The sequence below is a fragment of the Leishmania panamensis genome (genome assembly GCF_000755165.1).
Source record: "Leishmania panamensis strain MHOM/PA/94/PSC-1 chromosome 6 sequence".
Lineage (NCBI taxonomy): Eukaryota > Euglenozoa > Kinetoplastea > Trypanosomatida > Trypanosomatidae > Leishmania > Leishmania panamensis.
In genome coordinates this window covers 114,189-133,481 of record NC_025885.1, presented here as the reverse complement: position 1 = coordinate 133,481, position 19,293 = coordinate 114,189, and the positions used below count along the sequence as shown (strand labels likewise).

Genomic DNA, 19,293 nt, shown 5'->3' with positions numbered 1-19,293 from the left:
ATCTGCGCTTTCCTCTATCAAAAGCAACGTGGGTGAGAGAGAAGAACAATCAATGTATGTGCGCGTGTGGTGATAGCAGTGAAGAGAGAGACAAGTAGAGGCGAGGTTGTAGGAGAGCGAAGATGGACAGAGGTAAAGGATAGGAAGGTGGCACCTGGGCCTAGAAGGGGGTGGATGTCTCCAAGCAATGCTATGGAGAGGGAAAACAGGCAAGTTGGGTAGTCGGTAGGACATGGGCGGAAAGACGAAGAGGCTACGTAGTGCAGGTCCGGGATAAAGAAGACGCATCCCCCACCCCTTCGTCACCATGCACAACCGCAGCCGAAACCAAGGGATCAAGCAGCGCACACAGCATTGTCATTACAGGTCTGCTCTCGAGTACCATCGCTACACTACGCCTCCCCTTGTCATCTGGTGCAGGAGGGGAGACTATGTGCGTTCAGAGCAGAGACACTGCTGCTTTATGGAATGTACCGCGTTCACTTATCCCTGGCACAAGCATGTGCATGTAAGATGTTCTGCTATGAAGAATGCACAGCACACATGCGAGCAGAATTGTTGCGTAGAGTTACCCATAGAGACGTACGCGGGTACGGGTGCATGTGTCTGTCTGGGTGTATATGGAGGTGCGTGCTTCCTCTTGAAGTGATGATGAAAGCCCACCCCACCACACTTCCCCACCTCTATGATCGCACCCCACGCAGCTGTCAGAGGGAGCAGAGGGCGAAAGAGAAAAGGGGGAGGAGGTATGATTAACTCAAGGCGAAGCGAGGACACCCAGCCACAGAGACGCAGACCGATACATGCGCGAAGCATCGCATGAAGATGAAAAGATACACAGAGAGAATGCACAGGAAAAGCGAGTTCACCAGACAGTTACAAAGGATATGAGCAGAGAAATCAGTTCAAGGAAAAGAGCAGCCATACAAGGCACTGGTGATGGTGGAAGGCAGTGCTGCTGCCAAGGACAAGCGCAGACACGCAGAAATACGTATGTCCTCTCTGAAAAAGAGCGAGAGATGCTGGACAATGAAGGAGAGAGCAGAGCGGTGGGAATTGGCTCATAACATGTCATTGCCGAGACGCTCTCCCGCTCACCCCCCCTGCACAAAACTCATGTGCCCCACCTCTCCCTCTGTCCTTTCCGGCTGCTTATCTCACTTCCTTCCACACCACCCACCACCACGCCGTACCCTATTAAAACATAAAAAAGGACTGAATTTCTCAGTGGATAACGGATGAACATGCGTGTATGATGAGAATGGAAGGACACACACAGACACATGCACATATGCACATCGACAAACAAGGGAAGTTGGAATGACAAGGAAAGAATAAGACGTTCGAGTCCTGCACCCATAGATGTATAGGTAGGTGTGCGTCGGTGAAAAGAAGATGAACGATGAAGAAAAGCAGACAACAAGAGAGGGAAAAAAAAAATAAAACAGTCGTCATTTTGGCTGCTTATTATAACTATCGCTGTGGTAGTGGCCGGTGGCACTAGCAGATAAAGGTGATGATGACAAACGATATGCACATCGCCCTCACTCCGTCTCTCTATACCGTTCCCTCCCTCCCCACCCCCTCTGAATAGGGTGATGAAGCACACAGAGACGTACACAGAGAGGGCGAAAGACGTAGAGATAGAGAGAAACACCATCACACAACAAACGGAGTTGTAATTTTTTTCGTTCTCAATACGCCCATTCTGCGCCACTCAGCATGGCCTCAAACCTCCCCCCACTCTACACCAGGAGCTACCCCACAGGGGGCCCACCGCGGGGTGCGAAGCGGCCGTAGGCACGCGGCACAGCAATGCGCAGGCCCAGTCAGCTGAGCACGACGCCGGACTCAAACTCTGATAACCCCCACCTCGCATGTCGCCTCGCAGCCGCTCCCACTGCGCCGGTCGCCGCGTCGCGCATATCCTCGTCGGGGAGGCGCTCGGGCCCCTCCCTCCCCTCCCCACCACCACGCCACTGGGCAGCCAGGGGGCCGGGTGGGATACAGTCGAGTCAGCATGGCGCCGTGCCCATCAGGTGGATGGTGCGAGCACGCCCACTGCCGCGGCCCGCTCCGACGTCACGCCATCCACGGCCTGACCGCCGGCATCCGCAGCGATGCATCGCTCTGACCTCCCCCCCTCCCCACGTCGCCGTCGCTTGGCCCCCCCACCACCAGACGCGGCTCCGCATTGGCAGCGAGAGGGGCGGGCCTGCCGGGCTTCTCCCCCCTACAGAGAGAGAGAGAGAGAGTGGGTGCACTGGACCCCTGCGATGCCGCGCGCACTGCGGCGTGTGTCCCCCCCTTCCTCGGGCCATCAGGGGCGGGGGGCGATGGGGCGAAAAAAAAAGACCGTAAAGAGCGGAGTCGATATCCTTTGTGCACACATGCGCTTCATACGGTACCAACTCACCAAAAGGTGCATGTAAAACTCGGTATGACACTCTCCAGCGATGTTGCTGCCAAGAGCCCATGTGACCCGCCATCTCCCACCTTCCTCCTCAGCCTCTGCCGATGATGCAAAGCGTCTTGGTACGCAGCTAAAGGCAAGCACATGCACGCACAGGGTAAAGATCAGAGTGGCCCTGGCAAGGAGGTAACAAATGCGATCACGGAGGCAAACTCATGATCACCATCGACCAGATAGTGCGAGAAAGAGACGTGCGTGAAGAAATGCGCTCGATCAGCAAACTTCGCCGCCTCGAGACTGGACGAGCATCAATCTCCTTTGTTAAGCTTCGCAAAGACCACGAACCCTCTCTGTGCATCTATGCACTACAAGCCAGCGCACCCCGAGACGGAACAGCCGAAAACCGGAAAGTGTCAGACGAGGCTCCCGAGTCTAAACAAACACGTACTGGCACTTCACGTGCGCGCCGCACTTACTCCGACGCTTCCAGCTCCGCATCGCACTTGCCGTGCGCAGCAAGCGTTCATCTTCGCACGATTCAGAAGCGCCTTGCACGCCTTCAGGATCAGGTCGCCTTTACCTTTCCACGTCTTTCGCGCGCGCCAAAACGTGAACGTCAGGCCCCACGCCCGCGGCACAGGCGCGTTGCGGATCGTGTTCAGGTATTCCAAAGACTGCGGCTCGCCAAGGCCGCCAGACAGGAACCTCATCGCAGGCCCCGCCGGCGGCACCCCTCACGGCCGTTTCTGCACTGGCACAAGCCCGGCAACCTCCAACTAGCACTTGACCCCCCACTCAAACCTCGCAAAAACTATGCTCGACTTCAGGAACATGCCTTTCCGAATCACGCCGTGGTGGTGCAGCACAGTGAACACTGACTCCCACATCTCCGCGCCGAGCGTACCCCCAAGCATCACATGCGGTTCCACGATCGACACAAGCCCGCTCAGCGACAGCCGCGACTGCGTATCCGTGTTGAACTGGATCAGCGGCTCAAGTACGTTCCAGTTTTGTCTTGAATACCCCCACCACCACTTGCAGAAGCGGCAGTCCAGCTTGTAGCAGTACTGTATGCGCCCCACGTAGCCGTTCATGCTGACACGTGATCTCTTCCCCTGGCGCGCTCTCGCAGAACGAGTGCAGCCTGCCGCTGACGTTCACGCTGGACACGATCCCGTTCTTCTGCAGCATCTCTGTAAATATCATCCTGGTGCGGCGGTTCCTCCCCACCGCCTCCTTGCTCAGGATAACGCCGCCAACGTACTTGTTCAGCTCCCCCGTCTCCAGCAGAATCACGCTGTGCTTGCAGCGACTCTCCCGCGTGCTCTCCAGCCTCATCGACGCGAACCGCACCTTATGCGCCGTTCGACTTATCCGCGCCGATGATGGCCTTTCTGGGTGCAGCGAGGAAGCGCGCCGTGTTTAGCAGCTCCCCCTTGTACCATCCGCGCACGCGGCCGTACGCGGGCAGCCGAGACCGCAGCGCCATGGCAGTGGCAGAGATGCTTGGCTGGTTGTGTGGGGTAAGAGGGGGAAGTAAGGTGCGAGAAGGGTGGAAATGAGCGAAATGGCGGGGGTGATGGGGCTTAGAAATCTGTGTGCATGGGTGTGAAGCGGAGGAAAGTGGACAAGTCAGAAGGAGGGGTGAGAGGATGGGCGAGCGGAATGAAAGGTCTTGCTCTTTGGTACTACGTGAGAGGTAGAGGAAAGGGCTAAGCCGTGACAGGCTCCGCACTTTCAGGGCTACCTGGTTTGAGGGTTTATGAGCCGTTGCGAACTAGGGTCAAAAGGAAGCGTAATGGTGGTCAGCTGTGCGTCCGATCGGTCATGTAGCTACTCCGCGAGTAGGGATATATGAAGGTCGCCGAAGCGACTGTCGTCGTCGTCAGCGCTCCGGCCGCTGTCAACAGTTCCGTCGTTGAGCATCTGCGATGACAGCTCCTGCAGCACCCCCTCGTAGTATGTGCGATTAGTAAACAGGCGAGCCCGCGGAAGACGAGCAGGTGTACCTCGCGACTGCAGCTGCTGGTGTTGGAGGGCGAAACGGCGCGAAAAGAGCCGAATTGCCTCTACTGCAGCATCAGCGCTGGCGAACTCAATAAAGAGGGATGCAGTTGTGAGTTGTCCCGCAGTAACAAGTGGCTGTTCTCCCTCCATCGCTGTCACTGTTTGCGCTGCAAGCCCCTCTACGTCGCTCCCGCCAACTTCCTGCCTGTCCTCTGCAGTGTCCACAATCGTCGTCGGAGCTGTTTCATAGGCGTAGTACGACAAAACACGCCCGTATTGGCAGCATTCCTCCAGCAAGTAAAGGGCAAGTGGTTTCATCTCCCCTGGAGGACGCACTTGTGAACTGGTAATTGCCTCCTCGCCGCATAATGCTACCCTCGATGCGGCTATGTGGCGCACCACTAACACAGTACTGACATCAGATGGAGCAACGGTGCTAGGCAGCGATGGTGAGGCGGCCTGGCCTGCGTGGGAGGGCGTCGACAAGAAGCAACATCTTTGCACATACCCAAGTGACTTCTCTGTTCCCTTCGTGACGGCAGCGAGTTTTTCTACCACAGACAGAGTCTCAAGGCGTTCGGCGTTGCGCGCTGCTATTGCTGCTGCTGCCTCATCTCCACTTTTTCGGGCGATACACAGCAAAGCTGGTTGCATGAAATTGGGACCATAACGGAACAGTTCGTGGTGCTGTACCAAACGGCTGCCCTCGCTGTCTGTTGCTGATGCGGTCATGGGGGTAAGTGTGAAGGGCAGACGTGCCGCGTCACTTCCTAGGATGCACTGTACAACGCTGCCATCAAACAATTCGCCGTTCAATCGATCATTCAAGTGCTGGAACAAGAGCGTCAGGCGCGATGAGAGATTTACGGGAGAGGACGGGGAAGGGTACACCCACACACCCACTTCCTGCGCACGATAGGCCTCCGACGCTGTAAGACATGATTGGGAATCAGGGCTGGTTGAGCTAGCGCAAATGAGAGCCAGCTCCACGCGCGCGCACCGGAGAAAAGATGCGGAAACGGCTGAGGTAGGAAAGCGATCTGTGTCCTTCACGTTGCTGTTGCTTCCAGTCGTCAGGGGCGACGAGCCTGCTGACGGCGTCCCGTGCGAGGCCGCGTCGTCGCAGATGCCGCTCTCAAAGCTCTCCCAAAACGCGCTGGCCTCCTCTACCACGCGACTGACAAAATCGGTAAACGCAGTGAAGTCCGCGAGGAGCCGTGCGTGCGACAAAGCGCTGCGGATGAGAATGCCTTCGAAAGCCATGTCGTTGCCTCGCGGTGAGGCGGTAGCGTGGGCTTTGCAGGAGCACTCCTGCCCGTTGTCGCCACTCAGGCCGTCCTCTGTCCGTTGTCGCTTGCGAATGCCGTGTGAGAGCGGTGCGCGACGGCCCTCGTTGGAATCAAGTACAAGACGTGGGTTAGCTAGTGAAAGCTCTGCAGTACCTTGATTGAATCGGAGTCGCCCATTGGAGCGGACTGCTTCGAGCAGTGAACGCACTGCATCCGCTTCGATGGCAAATCGGTCGCCACCTGCAACGGCATACAGTTGACACGAGAGAGGCAACTTGCCCACGGCGGTGGAACCCTCCAACTTGCGAAGTACAGGAGATGGCCCATGTGGAAGTCGGAGAGTATGCTGCAGAAGATGTCCAAACCCCATATTTACCTGCAACTCTACATCGAAGATGACGAGCTGCGCCACGTGCGTAAGACTATAAGGACGCCATCGCGTGAGATCGTACGTTGGCGGAAGCTGGCCCTCTCCTTCCACCTTTAGAAGTAGGTCTTCCAACCCTTCGCTCTGTGATGCGGTGCTCACACGTACGTGATCGGTGTACTGCCCAAACTTTACCAAGCTTTCCCATAACGGCGGAGTGGCAACAACAACTTCAGCGCGCTTGTCTGCCGGCATCGGTGGATAGGGTTCAAAGAGGTTGTGCACGATCAGGTGCAGCGAGACGCAGAACTGGTTCAAAGCGCACGCAAACTCCTCGCACTGATCCTTGGTTGCGCAGAAGACCAGCGCCTGAGGCCCTTCTCCGTGTTCTAGCAGGGGCTGTTTTGCCACATGCAGCGCAACAGACAGAGCGAGAGCGTAAACGACCTCCAGCTTTGCTGACCCATGCAGCAACACCTTCTCGCGATGCTGGGATGGCAAACCCTCGGGGACCTTTGGGCACATCTTCAATCGAAGCTCAACTTGCGCGTCGAGTGTGTCTTCTGCCAATGAAATACCAGAGCCACCCAGATGAATAAGTACGTTCTCACCGAACAGAGCGTGCCGATACGTTTCCCAAAACCAACACCCGCCATACTCTGCCACATCGCTGTCACATGCATTTGCTGGCAAAGGAAGCACCTTCTCAATGAACGGCCGAAATGATGAAGAGATGAGCTGGGCACACTCGTGTTTGCGTGCTTGACCCACACTTTTGCATTGGTCGCTAGACACGGCGAGATCATTGTTGAGGGCAACAGCCTCCTTGTCTACAAACTCTGCTTTGAACCACTCTGAGTCACACAATCGCCGCATCACACGTGGTCCTGTGCAGTAAGCCATATCGAGGAAGGGACTTCTGATGTCGAGGAAAATGCTAAGCGTTCTCTACCGCTTGCTTGGCATGCTAAAATAAACCCGAGAACTGAAAACTGAATTCGCAGCTGCGAGAGGAGCAAAACAAAGAAATCCAAGGGAGAAAGAAAGATGTCGTGATACATGCATTGACTGGCACCCACTCGGCGAAGTCTACAAATAGGCACGCGGGGAAAGGTCCATCTAGTCAGCGAAAAGAGGGAATCGGCATCTGTGAGAAGCAAACCACCATTCAACTCTATGTCGCTAATATTGTCTGTTCCATCTCACGAGCATCGGGGGAAGAAACAACCAGTAGGGCGCCTCGCTAACAGCTTTTGCACACAGCTCACTATAGAGTAAGGGTACTAGTGCTTCAGTAAAGACGACTTTCCCCTCGAAAAAAAAAATAGTGAAGTCCTTGCAGCAAACAAACGCGGGTTTCATACTCAAGTCAAAGTGACTACGAGTAAGTCAATGGTCATCTTATCCCTCAAGGAATAGGAGATACAGCGCACCGCAGAGATCGTTTCGCTCCACATATCATTTCACCCAGAGCGGGCGTCATCCAGTGCAGAGCAGAATGGCAACTGCACGTCGTCCTTCACGTGTCTCCCATTGTGCGGAATCCTAGAGTATGATTTATTTGCCTGAATCGCTACATTCAGTATGGGGTATTCAGAGTGGAGTGGAAAGTGAAAGAAGAATAAGAGACATGAATAGAGAGAGGGGCTTGTAAGTAAGTGGAGGGATGAGAAGGATGTGCATTCGAAAAAATGAATTTCTTTTAGGAGCGTTGCGATTACAGCATCAGTGTGTGACACTTTCGCTTGCCCTTCGTATCCGTCTTTAAATGGTTGCAGGAGAAAGGGGGCAGCTATTATATTGCATAGCGCCGTTCTTTGTCGCAAGTGATCTGCTCGTTTATAAAACTGTAACTATTATCACACAGCAGCACACTACAGTGACACTCATCATCCACCATGAATGAGCCAGGGGTTGGGCAAAAGAAGCATCTACCACCGGTGGAGACTCCATAGACATCTCATGAGTCTCTTCCTGCCTCTCGCATTGCTCCACCTTCTTCAGCATAAATGCAGGTGGTCGTAGACGACTCTGCAGCCTTTGCCGAGACCCAGCTGTAGTTGAAAGGACCGTTGAGACAAGGTCACCCTCTCCATATTGCTCTGAACGGTTGTAGAGACTGGACGCAACGACGTTCTTCAGAGCAACGGTACGCTCAGGATGAATGTACTTGCATCGCGAGCCGTAAGGACACCTTCCCTGAATGAATTGAGCACAGATTTCGCCGCCAATATGAGATGATGCAGCCGTGCTCAAAACTGTCTTTTTGGATCTCTTCGGACTGAACGATCCGTTTCCAAGCAGCCAAGGGCGCGCATGAAGCTGCTCGTGAAACTTGTGCTCTTCCTCATCCATCGCACTGATTCGCCTTAGCAGCCCTAAGTGAAAAGGATTGTTGTTGGGATCCGTACATGCCATTGAGTTGTACCGTGTCGCTTTCTCAATAACATGTGCATCCTTTGGGTTCACCATGGTGTCTTCAAGTCGCATAAAAATTATCTTCGAATTTGTGCACACCAACTGTCGCAGCGCCTTGCTGGTGCCCTCTCCACCCCGAGTCCCGGAAAGATCTAAAGCACGAATACTAGGGTGTCCATGGAGAGCCCTGCAAAGCGGAATGATGGACACATCAGAAACGTCCAAGTAGCGAATTTGCAGAGACATGATCGAGCTGTTGTGTTTCACCGCAGCCGCAAAACAAATCAGCTCATGATCCCCAAAGGTGGCAAATCCATCTGGGTCCTCGAGACAAACACTTTGAACAATGTTCTGCACCGTTTGCTGAATGAGAATGTTTACGTCCATGTTCACACAGTACTGCTCGCATTCGAACGTCTCACCTTGCTCTTCATCAGCCCCCACTTCTTCGCTGTCCCCAGAGTCAGCAAGGTATTCATCATAAAGGCTTTTCTTTTTTTGCCAGTACCTTTTTCCCTGGCTGCCTGGCTTTTGCCTTTGGGGTATCATTGCTGCTGAAGGTAAGATAATGAATGTGTTGGTTGTAGAGAGCGAGGAAGATCAGAAAAAGACACGGTAGTAGGTCAGACATCAACTGCCAGCAACACTGCAGTACAAACCCCAACCCAATTGGACTGAGAAACAGCCACTCCTTTAGACTTCGTCAAGCCACGTTGCATCATAAACAATAACGACTGAGGAAAGAACGCGGTTAGTCTGCAGTACTTTAGCATTCAGTTCCACTGCCTGTCAGTTTCTCTCAATTGGCACTTGGACTCGAAACATAAATGGTACCGAGAAGAGACGCTATCGACAGGACTCCTCTATGGGAAAGAAGAAAAGCAAGCTCACGACAGCACTCATGGTTGTGTTACTCATCACAGACATAACTCTTTTTGAAGACTCAAAACAACATCGGTTCCTATGCTGTACGGTCCGATCAAGCTGGGCCATAAAGAGAATAGGTCTTTTGATTAAAGGGTGAATAGTAGAGAGATGCGCATAAAAAGAGCTATTAATGGTAGCAAAGAATCCGCCTCGTTTGGGGGGATTATGAGAGTAAAAAGAAAAAAAGATGCTCACAATGACTACATACATTTGGAACTCAAGAAAGAGCCACAGTAATAGTCCTCCACGGAAGAAAAAACTTCTCGCCACTTCACCATTTTTGATCCTGTGTTTTTTGCCATTGTTTGGTTGATTGCGCCTCCAAACTCTCTCAAAGATCATTAGTGTAGCTGTAGGTGTAATTCGAAAATGAGCAAGGTATTGAATTCGAATACACCAAAGCAATTTAGGATAGCACTTTCGCCATAAGAATAATCTGACCAAGGAATTCATTCCTTGGGGACTGTTATGTACCAACCCAAACCTACGCACGTTCTCTTTACTTCAAAGCACTGCGCATCCAGTCCTTCTCGTGTGTTGGAGACACCAGATCGAGAGACGGAGTCTCCAGCCCAATGCATGAAGCGAAGAGACGTGAGGTCACCAAGTATGGATCGGCATCACCAGCAGGGCGGCGATCCTCCATGTATCCTTTCCCTTCGCTGGCAACTGCGTTGGGGATGCGAATTGAAGTGCAGCGAGTACCAACCCCAGCGCTGAACTCTGATACCTTCGACGTCTCGTGCTTACCGGTAAGCCGCTCGTTGTTATCTGGCCCGTAAAACACGATATCTTTGCTAACTGTCTTCCTGAGACGATCAATGTATTGATGAATGACATCCAGGCCGTTTTCACCGCGGGTTGATTCAGTTGAGAAGTTCGTGTGTAGCCCACTTCCATTCCACTCACCCTCAATAGGCTTCGCGTGGTAGTCTGCATCCAAGCCCTCTTCTTCCAGCAGACGCAAAAGTACCCAGCGAGCAACAGTCAGCTGATCGCCCATCTCAAGGCCTTCGCACGGCCCTACCTGGAACTCCCACTGTCCAGGAGTCACCTCCGCGTTCGTTCCTGATATGTTCAACCCCATCTGAAGACACACCTCGTAGTGCTGGTCGCAGAACTTGCGGCCCCATGCCGTTTTAGAGCCGGTACTGCAGTAGTACATCCCCTGAGGCGCGGGAAAGCCATGAGCGGGCCATCCATAAGGGCGCCCATCACGAGAGGTGATGAAGTACTCCTGCTCCAGGCCAAACCACGGATGCTCCTCGGGGCATTGCTCAAAGGTTTCACGAGCGGCGGCACGAGAATTGTCACTTGTCGGCTCGCCGCTAGGAAGGTAGCACTCGGCGAGCACTAAGATCCACGGTATCTTCGAAGACGGCCTTGGGAGGCAGCACGGAAAAGCATTGACAGGTTTCAGGAGAATTTCCGTATCTAGCCCCTTCGCCTGACCAGTGGAAGAGCCATCAAAATTCCACACCGGGAAAATCCCATTGGCGAGCAGCTCCTTCGGGTGTTTCGCAACATTTGCCTGAGATAGATACAACGTGCGGTCCTTGCTGCGAATGTCATGATGAGCATCCTTACCGGAGAGCCAGATATAAGTGACGCGCACCGTTTGATTATTTGACAAAGACATGGTGAGTGAATTTTTGCTGTTGGTCGTGTTGTGTTTTCGATAGCAAGAGGAGAATAATATGCTCCAAGTCGACCGCTCAGCTTCAGGGATGTATGCTAGAAAATTTGCTACTTCTAGGGACTGAGAAAGGTGGATAATTTAAAAAAAGAATTGCAGAGATGAGAGAGTATAACAAGCAACTAAATGCAACAAATAAAGTGATATCGCGATTCGTGTGCAATAGCTCCACCTCGCATCACATTCACATAAGGCTAATCCCATCTCTGAAATCTTTGATTTATGTGCGCGTCTGCTACTCATAGATTTTTCTGTATTGCCTTGAAAGAAGAAAGGGTCTTCGGGGGCACTTATTTTGCAGCAGGTTCTGAAGAAGCTTACACTGATTTTTCCAGGCAAAGCAGAGCGACTCCGGAACAGTCGAACACCACTACTGCATTCACAGTTTCTTTCATCAGCTTTCACGACATGATATTGAGAACCTGGGGGCGCTCGGGTCCACACCCGTTCACCTGAAAATCTGATCATTTTAAAAGACATGTGGTTTAGTGATAAATTGCCCTCATTGGCTACCGCGATTCGCTTTTTTAGCTCATCCTCACCGCTGTGCGATGGACAAACAGAGGTCACAGCAACCAACCTCATGCCCCCCCCCCTCACGGCCACAACTTCCGTACTTACCCTGTTTCTCGCCAAAGGAACCGCAAGGAAATTCAAGAGCACACAGACCTTGAGAAAACTTCATCGGAGCCCACGACCCCACACCCCATCGACACACGCACAAACACACACACAGCCCGCAACCAGCGCGGCAACACCCGCCCAAGCAAAGCGGCACACCCCGCATGAAAAAAAGATAATAACCCCCAACTGTGTTTTCCCTCACCTCACAGCAAGTTATCCGGAAGTGCCCCACACCACCACCCACAAACACCAGATTCTCAAAAGGCCACAATCACAGAACCAAGAAATACACCAGCGGCAACACCACAGCCCAGCCAAGGCCCGCCCATGACAAGCGCCAAAGCCCCACCACCGCGCCCCTTACACAAAACCCCAAAAAGCCGAAAACGCGCCACCGACAAAAAGCGTCATAAACGAGCCATTCGCTTCAAAAACACACCGGCGGTTTCGCCGGCACGCCCCCGCCCCCCGATTTCCGAAGCCCCCCTTCCCGCGCGCGGCGGGGGCGCACCGCGGCATCGCCCGGCGCAAACCCCGGCAACACGCAGCCAAAAGGCCGGAAGCACCACCGTGGAAGGCACCAAACGCGCCGCGACCACCCCCCCCCCAAAACCCGCGACCCCGCCAGCCGCGAAACCCCCGGGATCCTGGCCGCGCCACGCGCCGGGGCGGCAAACAAGCCGCGGCTCCCCAAAGGAGCCACGGCAAGCGCCGGAACACCAGCCCAGCAAACGCCAGAGACCACACAAATGTATGACGCCGCACAGTTTTATCCCCCAGGGCGGCGGCGGCACGCGAACCGCGCCCGCGATGCTTGCAAAAGATCGGCCGAACTCTGTATGGAAAAATCCCACCCACGTCCCCCAAAGGTGCGGGCAAAAAAACCCTCATGAAGACCAAACCCAAACACACCCATCCCGCAGCATGTGCATTTTTTGCCCCCGTGCGTCTCGAGGCGCGGCCCCCCGGGGCCCAAAATGAAGCACGACCCAAAATGGAGACACGCAGAAAGCATGCGGCAGGGGGCCGAAAAAACACAAACCGGCACAACCCACCGTCAAAGCCTCAAAGACACATTTTTAATTGACTCTTTTAACGAAAACATCGCTTTGTCTAACGCGTGCAAATAAAACATCGATGAGGCCGTCCTCCCACACACACACTAAACAAGCGCCAAACTGTTTTCAACAGTCGGCAAAACATAAAGGCATTCAATATTGAGCTCTGACACGTAAATACCGCATATACATTGGTAAAACTCACCTGCTTTCTATCCATACTAGGCCACCGAGGTTGGGGAAAAAGCCTGGAACAACTGAAACCAGGCAAAGCCCAGATATGCGTATTTGCCTCTCTTGGTTTTCTTGCGGCAAAACCACTTGTCAAGAAAATAAACACATGCGGCCATCCGCTTGCATTTTTTCCCCTTTTTGCGGGCCTAATCCCGTTCATTTCCATGGCCCACACACGGTCTACCTTAAACTTTGTCGTGTCTTTGGGGTACGCGCGGCGCTGAAGCCTAGAAAGGGCCTCGCCCAGCATAAACCAACCGCCGGCATTTATGGTTGTGGCGCGCTTTTGCTGGTCTGCTAGCTGTTTTTTCAATCTGTCTCCTTTTGCTGTTGTCCCCTTCGGAGGTGTTTTTGTTTCTTCGCCGCCTGGGAAATCCCGCGTGCGGGGCGGGGATCGCCGCGCCGCGCCACGGCCGCCGGAGGTGACTTCCCGGCGCGGCCACTGGCGTGGGATGGCGAGGGGTGGCGTCAACAACCCTCGAACCGCTGCGCCCCTTATAATGGTGATGGATTTTTTCTTTACCAGGGTTGCCGAAGCAACACCCCAGGCGTGGCTGGTCTTCATTCCGTTTTTCGGGGCGCCGGCCGGCCAAGGCCGCTACCACCCGGCTGGGGCCAAACAAAAAGCAGCTTTTTTGTGCCACGGTTTGCGTTTCTACGCGCAAACCGCAGGAAAATCGTTAACTGCAAGTCCTCGGTATCCCGCGGCTGGTTCGCCACACTTTCCACACGAAAAGAAAAGCGCCCGCGTGTGCGGCGCTATGCCTTGGCTTTTGGGTGGGGTCTCGGCTTTGCTTTCCCCCGTAGGGAATGACCCTGTTGGTTGTCCTTTTTCGCGGCCGGGGTTCCCCGGGTCCCCCGGGCCCGCGTCGCCAAACCGTGCGCCCGGGTTGTTCAACTCATATGGAGCACCTTTTCTTTCAGAAAGAATTGGGCAGCGCGCTGTTCGCCAGGAGGGTGCCGAGGGAAACGCTCTCGGTGCGGGGTTTTGGGTCTGCTCGCCGGCAGGGGCCGTCCTGAAGTCTGCCCTAGGCTGTGGTGGGCGGGGCCGTTGCTTTTTCTGTCGTCCGGGCGTTTGGGGCGGGTGTGGCGCCCGCAGGAAAGGCCCTTTCCAGGCGTTTAGCCGGCGGCGCAAACGCCCGCCCGCGGAAGGACCCCCACCCCGCCCCGCCATCAAAACGCGCCGCTGAAATTTTTTTGCGCGGCCGACACTTCGCCAACCACCTTTTCGTTAAGGCTTATCACCCCCCGTGTTCACAGGTCCAGTTTCTTTGCGTGCTGCAATAATGATTTTTCATTGCGCGTGGCGCCTTTTTTTCTTCCGCCAGTTGTCCGCCGTGCTCTTCCCAGCTTGGCCTCTCCTAACGGGGGGTGGGTTTCATGAGGCCCGGCCGTTTTTCCGTCTCCACGGAAGGCGGCCTTCATTGAGCAACTGGATGCATCTTTTAAAACTTGCTTCTGGGGGTGTGATGTTTCTGGCGTCCATGGGTGGATCAAGGTCGTGCCAATCTTAACGTGAATGGGGGAAAGGACCGCGGGGGGTTTGGGAAGGGGCTAGGCCGGGCAAAACGGAAAAGACAATGGGCGGGGCTTGGGGGGGATGGCGGTCGGTGCCGGTTTGGCGTGGGCAGGCTTTGGGTTTGGCGGTCTCATAGGCGATGCCTGCTGGTTCCCACGGCGCTTTCTAACATGGCGGGTTTCTTTCACCACTGTTTTTCTTTTGATTGTGGAGGGGGATAAACGGCCTCCGGGCCTTTTTGAGAGTTGAGTGCTTGCCGGGATCTTTTCGAGGTTGGTGGTTTTGGTGCGGTGTAGGGGTTTCTCGAAGCGGCGGGCCCGGGGTCCGGCACGAAATGCCTGTGGGTGTGTTGAAGGGTTCTTTTGCCCCCCCCCCCCCCCACGTTTCGGGTGGTCTGTTCGCCTGGTGTGGGGGCCTCTTGCCTCTGGCGCGTTTGGAACAATATTTTGTCTTTCTGCGGTGTTTCGGGGAAGTGGGAAATGCGGCCGGGGGTGGTGTCGCGGTGTGCGTCTATAGGGGGTGGGGATGACTCCGTGCGGGCTCTTTAAGGTGGCCGCGCGGCGGTTTCCCCCGGGGCAAAGGGGGTGTTGAATAACTCGTGTGCCTTTGTGCCTCAGCAAAAAGGGCTCTGAATCGCACAAGTTGCTGTGCTTCTGTTGGTTGCGCTTCGCGCCGTCCTGGGGAGGGAATTGTGACTGGCATGTCGCGCCGTGGGGGGGGGGGGCGCGGGAGGCTTTTTGCTGCGAAAGGAGTCGGCAAGGGGTGTGCTGGCGAGGAGCAAAGCAAGGGGGTCTTTCGCCTGAAAAGAGTGGGTGGAAGCGTTCATTACACTTTGGCGGGGCAGGTGCAGCTGCTGCAACTCAACGTGTGTGACGCTTGCCGCCACAGCAGCGGCACGAGCTTTCAAGCAGGAGATGCACAGGGTCTGTGAGCGCGAATTGCATGAACTGCGGTAGATGATGGCTTCGACGCCGTGCTGAAGCTGCGTCGAATGGTTCCGCATTGAAAACGGCCAGCAACTGAGAGATCTAACATTAAAGGACCCGTCGGCATTATTCCACATTTTGCAGCTTACTACTGACCAATGTTCGCATTACTTTGTGGGGCTTGAAATCTCCCTGTTGAAAACCAGATTTTACTTTGTGTACAAGGGCTGTGTTAGCACAACTATCAAGGTATTGCTTGGGAATCTCTTTTTTTTTTTTTGCACCAATCTCAGACTATGGTCTCAGAGTGAAATAGCAGTCAAACGACAGAGTTCGGGATTTAGAAACGAAGCGTCGTGCTCCACCCATCACAGGAGCAATAGGGATATATTCTTGGGCATTGGCTTTCTGTACTTCTGCTTATGAAACTATCTTACCCTTATTTCACTCTCTTTACTATTTACCGTCTAGAGTTTTTTCTGCCCCTTTTTAGTAACTAGTGGATTTCCTGAAGAATACGCACAGATGTCGCAGCTTCAAATTCAAGCGAAAACTTGTATCGATGAGGTGGAGGATGTGTTAGGGTCCTCTAATAGTCTCTCCACCAATGAGGTCTATGATAGGCTTAGTGCAACATATCAACGGTTTCTGCAGCATGTGTGGTGCGAGCTTCCAATGAACAACCAAGGTGGATCGGCCCTTGCAACAGTGTCTTGCATGCCAATTTGGGAGCTTTTGAACCTGCACACCAGCAAATGCGCTCTTTCTTCAGCGCCAGCGAAAGCGATCGCCGTTCAGCTGCTGAGCTCAATGTACCCCAAATCGAAGGACCGCCGGTGCGTGTACCAGCAGCCCAGCTGTTATGGGAGCAACAGCCAGACTGCGGTGCCACTGAGCATACAGGTACCAATTCAAATGGTTGTGCCCAAGAGTTCCGCCGCTGAACAAAATGTCGAGTACGTGAAGGCTGCAGAACGTATCCTAAAAATGACGACAATTGGAAATTACACAGATGGGAAGGAGGCCGCTGCCGTCACCTCTACAGTACGCACTTTTCTGATTAATGTGCTCCCTAAGTGTACCATTGTCTCTGACCCCAGAGAACTCCCAAAACAAGCCAGAGGAGAAGTTCACATTCTTTGGGACAGTCCTACATGTGATTGGATGTCTGGGAAGATTTTTCTTCTCACACTTTGGTGCCTTCTTATTATTACCGAGTTCCTGAACCTTCCGGAATATAGAAACCTCTCTTTGTTCCTCTGCAGCTCACGCTGGTCAACGCGCTTGGTTGAGCTTGATGGATGTAAGATAAGTTATAGCGAGCTTTTATCCCCTCTTCTGGACATTTGTTCGCTGTGTCTATCGATGAATCCGCGGTTTGCATCATCTTCTGTGGACACAGTGCCACTCATCGATCCACGTGTCAATGCCTTTCTAAATGGTAGTGACGTCAACGAAGAGCGCTGTGAGATTGGTGAATATTTTGCAAAGGAGTACAGTGCCAGGCCGACAATGGACGGCAAAAAGTCTCTGACACTGCACCGCGCAGACTACGTAAATAAACAGCTAATTGAGGATATCCCAAACGAAATTGACTTTATGGGCGCCAGTTCCTCTTGTCGCGATTTCGACCAGCTGGCATATCTGTGCCGAGATTGCCTTTTTGTGCCAACCACAGACACTTTAGTAAGTGGAATTTCTGCCACAAAGCGCCGTGATATACTGTTCAACAGGAAAAGGATGCGAGGTGCCGTAAGCTTGGATGGGCCGTGCTTTATTCCTGTAAAGTCTGCCGTGACTGACATGCTAGAAAAAAATGGCACTGACGCCTTAGTAACACTAGAAAGGTTGTGCTGTAAGTGGAGAGAAGATATAGTATGATGTTGTATTTGCTTTTGTTGACTGAGCAAGTTTCACTCCTGATTTTATGCTCTCTTTCACGTGGCATAATAATAATAATAATAGCACTCACAGAAACATGATACCGAGTGTTTTATCTATTTCGCTGCTGAACACGGGGCACGGAAGTGATACGAATGCGGGCATGCAAAAGGCACTTGGTGTCATATATGGCATGTCAGTCTTTTCCCTCCTTGCTGCAAAAATAGCGGCATAAGGGTCATCTTACCTTTTATGCTACTTTGACCACTGTGTTCTTTACTCGTTTTACATTGTACGGATATGCACTTGATTTTATTTTCCCCTCTCCTGTACAATCAAATTGGAGGGATTCTAAAATTGGAAAGGAAATCTTCTGACGAAAGAACTGTCATAGCTTTGTTTCTTTGTTTTTCCTCTCGCCTGGCTGATTTTTCTCGACCTTACTGCTATTTTTAGATAGTTTTTCTATCATTTCCACAACGGCAATAGTGTTGTGGTGCATCAAATAATGTGATAAAGGGAACCACCAATGACAAGGCTTTTTCAGACTCTTAAATGCAACAGAAGGAACTGAATCCGGTGCTCTCACCTGAGCAAAGGAGGGCAGCCAACCAGAACTATCCCACAGTTCCGAAGAAATGTGTGGTCACTGGGGGAACGGGGTTCGTAGGAACTCGTTTAGTGGAGATGCTGGTCGAGCGAGGCGCCGAGAAGGTTGTGTGCTTTGATATTGTTCCCAAAGAAAAGGCTATCGGTGTCTGGAACCACCCGGCGATTGAATATGTTGTTGGCGATATCACGTGCTATTCTGATGTTTCGGCAGCCATCAAAGGGAGTGACTGCGTTTGGCACCTTGCGGCTGCTGTGGGGCCTTTCCACCCTCACAACTTGTACAAGCGGGTCAATCATGGGGGCACAGTGAACGTGATCCGCGCCTGCAAGGAACACGGGGTGAAGAAGATGATTTTCAGCTCGTCACCATCAACTCGGTTCAAGGGTAGTCTTTTCCACCGCCCAAATGTCGATGGGCTTACTGAGGATGAAATGCCGAAACTACCACTTGAGCATTACATGCAAATGTACGCAGAGACAAAGGCAGAGGCCGAAATGGCGGTGCGGGAGTCCATCGACGACGACTTCTGGTCTATCGCGGTTGCTCCGCATCAGGTGTATGGCCCACGCGACAACCTGTTTTTGCCCAACATCCTGGAGGCTGCGGGCACAGGTAAGCTGCGCGTCTTCGGTAAAGGCGACAACCGCATCTGCTTCACCCACGTGGACAACTATTGTCACGGCCTCATCATTGCAGAGAAGCAGCTATACAAGGATTCTCCGTACCTTGGACGGTTTTACATTGTGACCGACGGTGACACGCATCCTGAGCCGGCGGCGTACTGCATTTTCTGGAAGGAGCTCGACAAGGCCATTGTGAGAATGGGGTTTGGGTCCATAATGAGCAAAGCTCACTACCCGTTCTGGTTCCTTTACATTGCAGCACTTTTCGCGGAATTGGCGGGCTGGATGATGAGAACAACGTTCAAGCTCAACGTCTTTAACGTTTTTGTTCTCACAATGAATCGCTGGTTTCGGATCGACGCGGCCCAGCACGATCTTGAGTTTCAGCCCGTCATTCCTTTTGGGGATGGCTGGAATGACACGATCGAGTGGTTCATGCTGAATTGGTTGCCTAAGTTCAACAAGCAGGATCACAGCTCTATAGCTGGCATTTCTTCCGGTTCGCAGCAAAAGATCGACATTCAGGCGCGAAAGGACAGGTAACAAACTGAAAAAGCAATATTGATGTCACGCCTCTTTTCTTTTCCTATTCTCTTGTTTTCGCTTATGTGTGCATACGTGCGCGTACTCCACAGCTCCCATTTCGCTTGAGAGCTCTGACTCGCTATCAGTGAAGAGGATGGAGAATAGCCATCGGT

The 19,293-nt window shown here is 53.1% G+C and overlaps 5 protein-coding genes and 1 pseudogene across 5 annotated transcripts, besides 1 other annotated feature; 2 read left to right on the top strand and 4 right to left on the bottom strand.

The window, feature by feature from the left end:
* Nucleotides 1-1,700: 1,700 nt before the first annotated feature.
* Nucleotides 1,701-2,287: a repeat region.
* A 581-nt stretch (nucleotides 2,288-2,868) lies between these two features.
* Nucleotides 2,869-4,154, bottom strand: LPMP_060380 (annotated as a pseudogene).
* Nucleotides 4,155-4,246: 92 nt separating this feature from the next.
* Nucleotides 4,247-6,979, bottom strand: LPMP_060370 (hypothetical protein; the record flags this gene model as incomplete). The annotated part of the gene is made up of 1 exon (XM_010705617.1): nucleotides 4,247-6,979. The coding sequence occupies one exon, from the start codon at nucleotides 6,977-6,979 to the stop codon at nucleotides 4,247-4,249; it is 2,733 nt and encodes a 910-aa protein (XP_010703919.1).
* A 936-nt stretch (nucleotides 6,980-7,915) lies between these two features.
* On the bottom strand, nucleotides 7,916-9,043 carry LPMP_060360 (hypothetical protein; the record flags this gene model as incomplete). The annotated part of the gene is made up of 1 exon (XM_010705616.1): nucleotides 7,916-9,043. The coding sequence occupies one exon, from the start codon at nucleotides 9,041-9,043 to the stop codon at nucleotides 7,916-7,918; it is 1,128 nt and encodes a 375-aa protein (XP_010703918.1).
* An 877-nt stretch (nucleotides 9,044-9,920) lies between these two features.
* LPMP_060350 (glutamine synthetase, putative) lies at nucleotides 9,921-11,060 on the bottom strand (the record flags this gene model as incomplete). The annotated part of the gene is made up of 1 exon (XM_010705615.1): nucleotides 9,921-11,060. One exon carries the CDS (start codon nucleotides 11,058-11,060, stop codon nucleotides 9,921-9,923), a length of 1,140 nt encoding a protein of 379 aa, XP_010703917.1.
* A 4,943-nt stretch (nucleotides 11,061-16,003) lies between these two features.
* Nucleotides 16,004-17,359, top strand: LPMP_060340 (hypothetical protein; the record flags this gene model as incomplete). Its single annotated transcript, XM_010705614.1, has 1 exon — nucleotides 16,004-17,359. One exon carries the CDS (start codon nucleotides 16,004-16,006, stop codon nucleotides 17,357-17,359), a length of 1,356 nt encoding a protein of 451 aa, XP_010703916.1.
* A 687-nt stretch (nucleotides 17,360-18,046) lies between these two features.
* LPMP_060330 (NAD(p)-dependent steroid dehydrogenase-like protein) lies at nucleotides 18,047-19,138 on the top strand (the record flags this gene model as incomplete). The annotated part of the gene is made up of 1 exon (XM_010705613.1): nucleotides 18,047-19,138. One exon carries the CDS (start codon nucleotides 18,047-18,049, stop codon nucleotides 19,136-19,138), a length of 1,092 nt encoding a protein of 363 aa, XP_010703915.1.
* Between the last annotated feature and the right edge of the window lie 155 nt (nucleotides 19,139-19,293).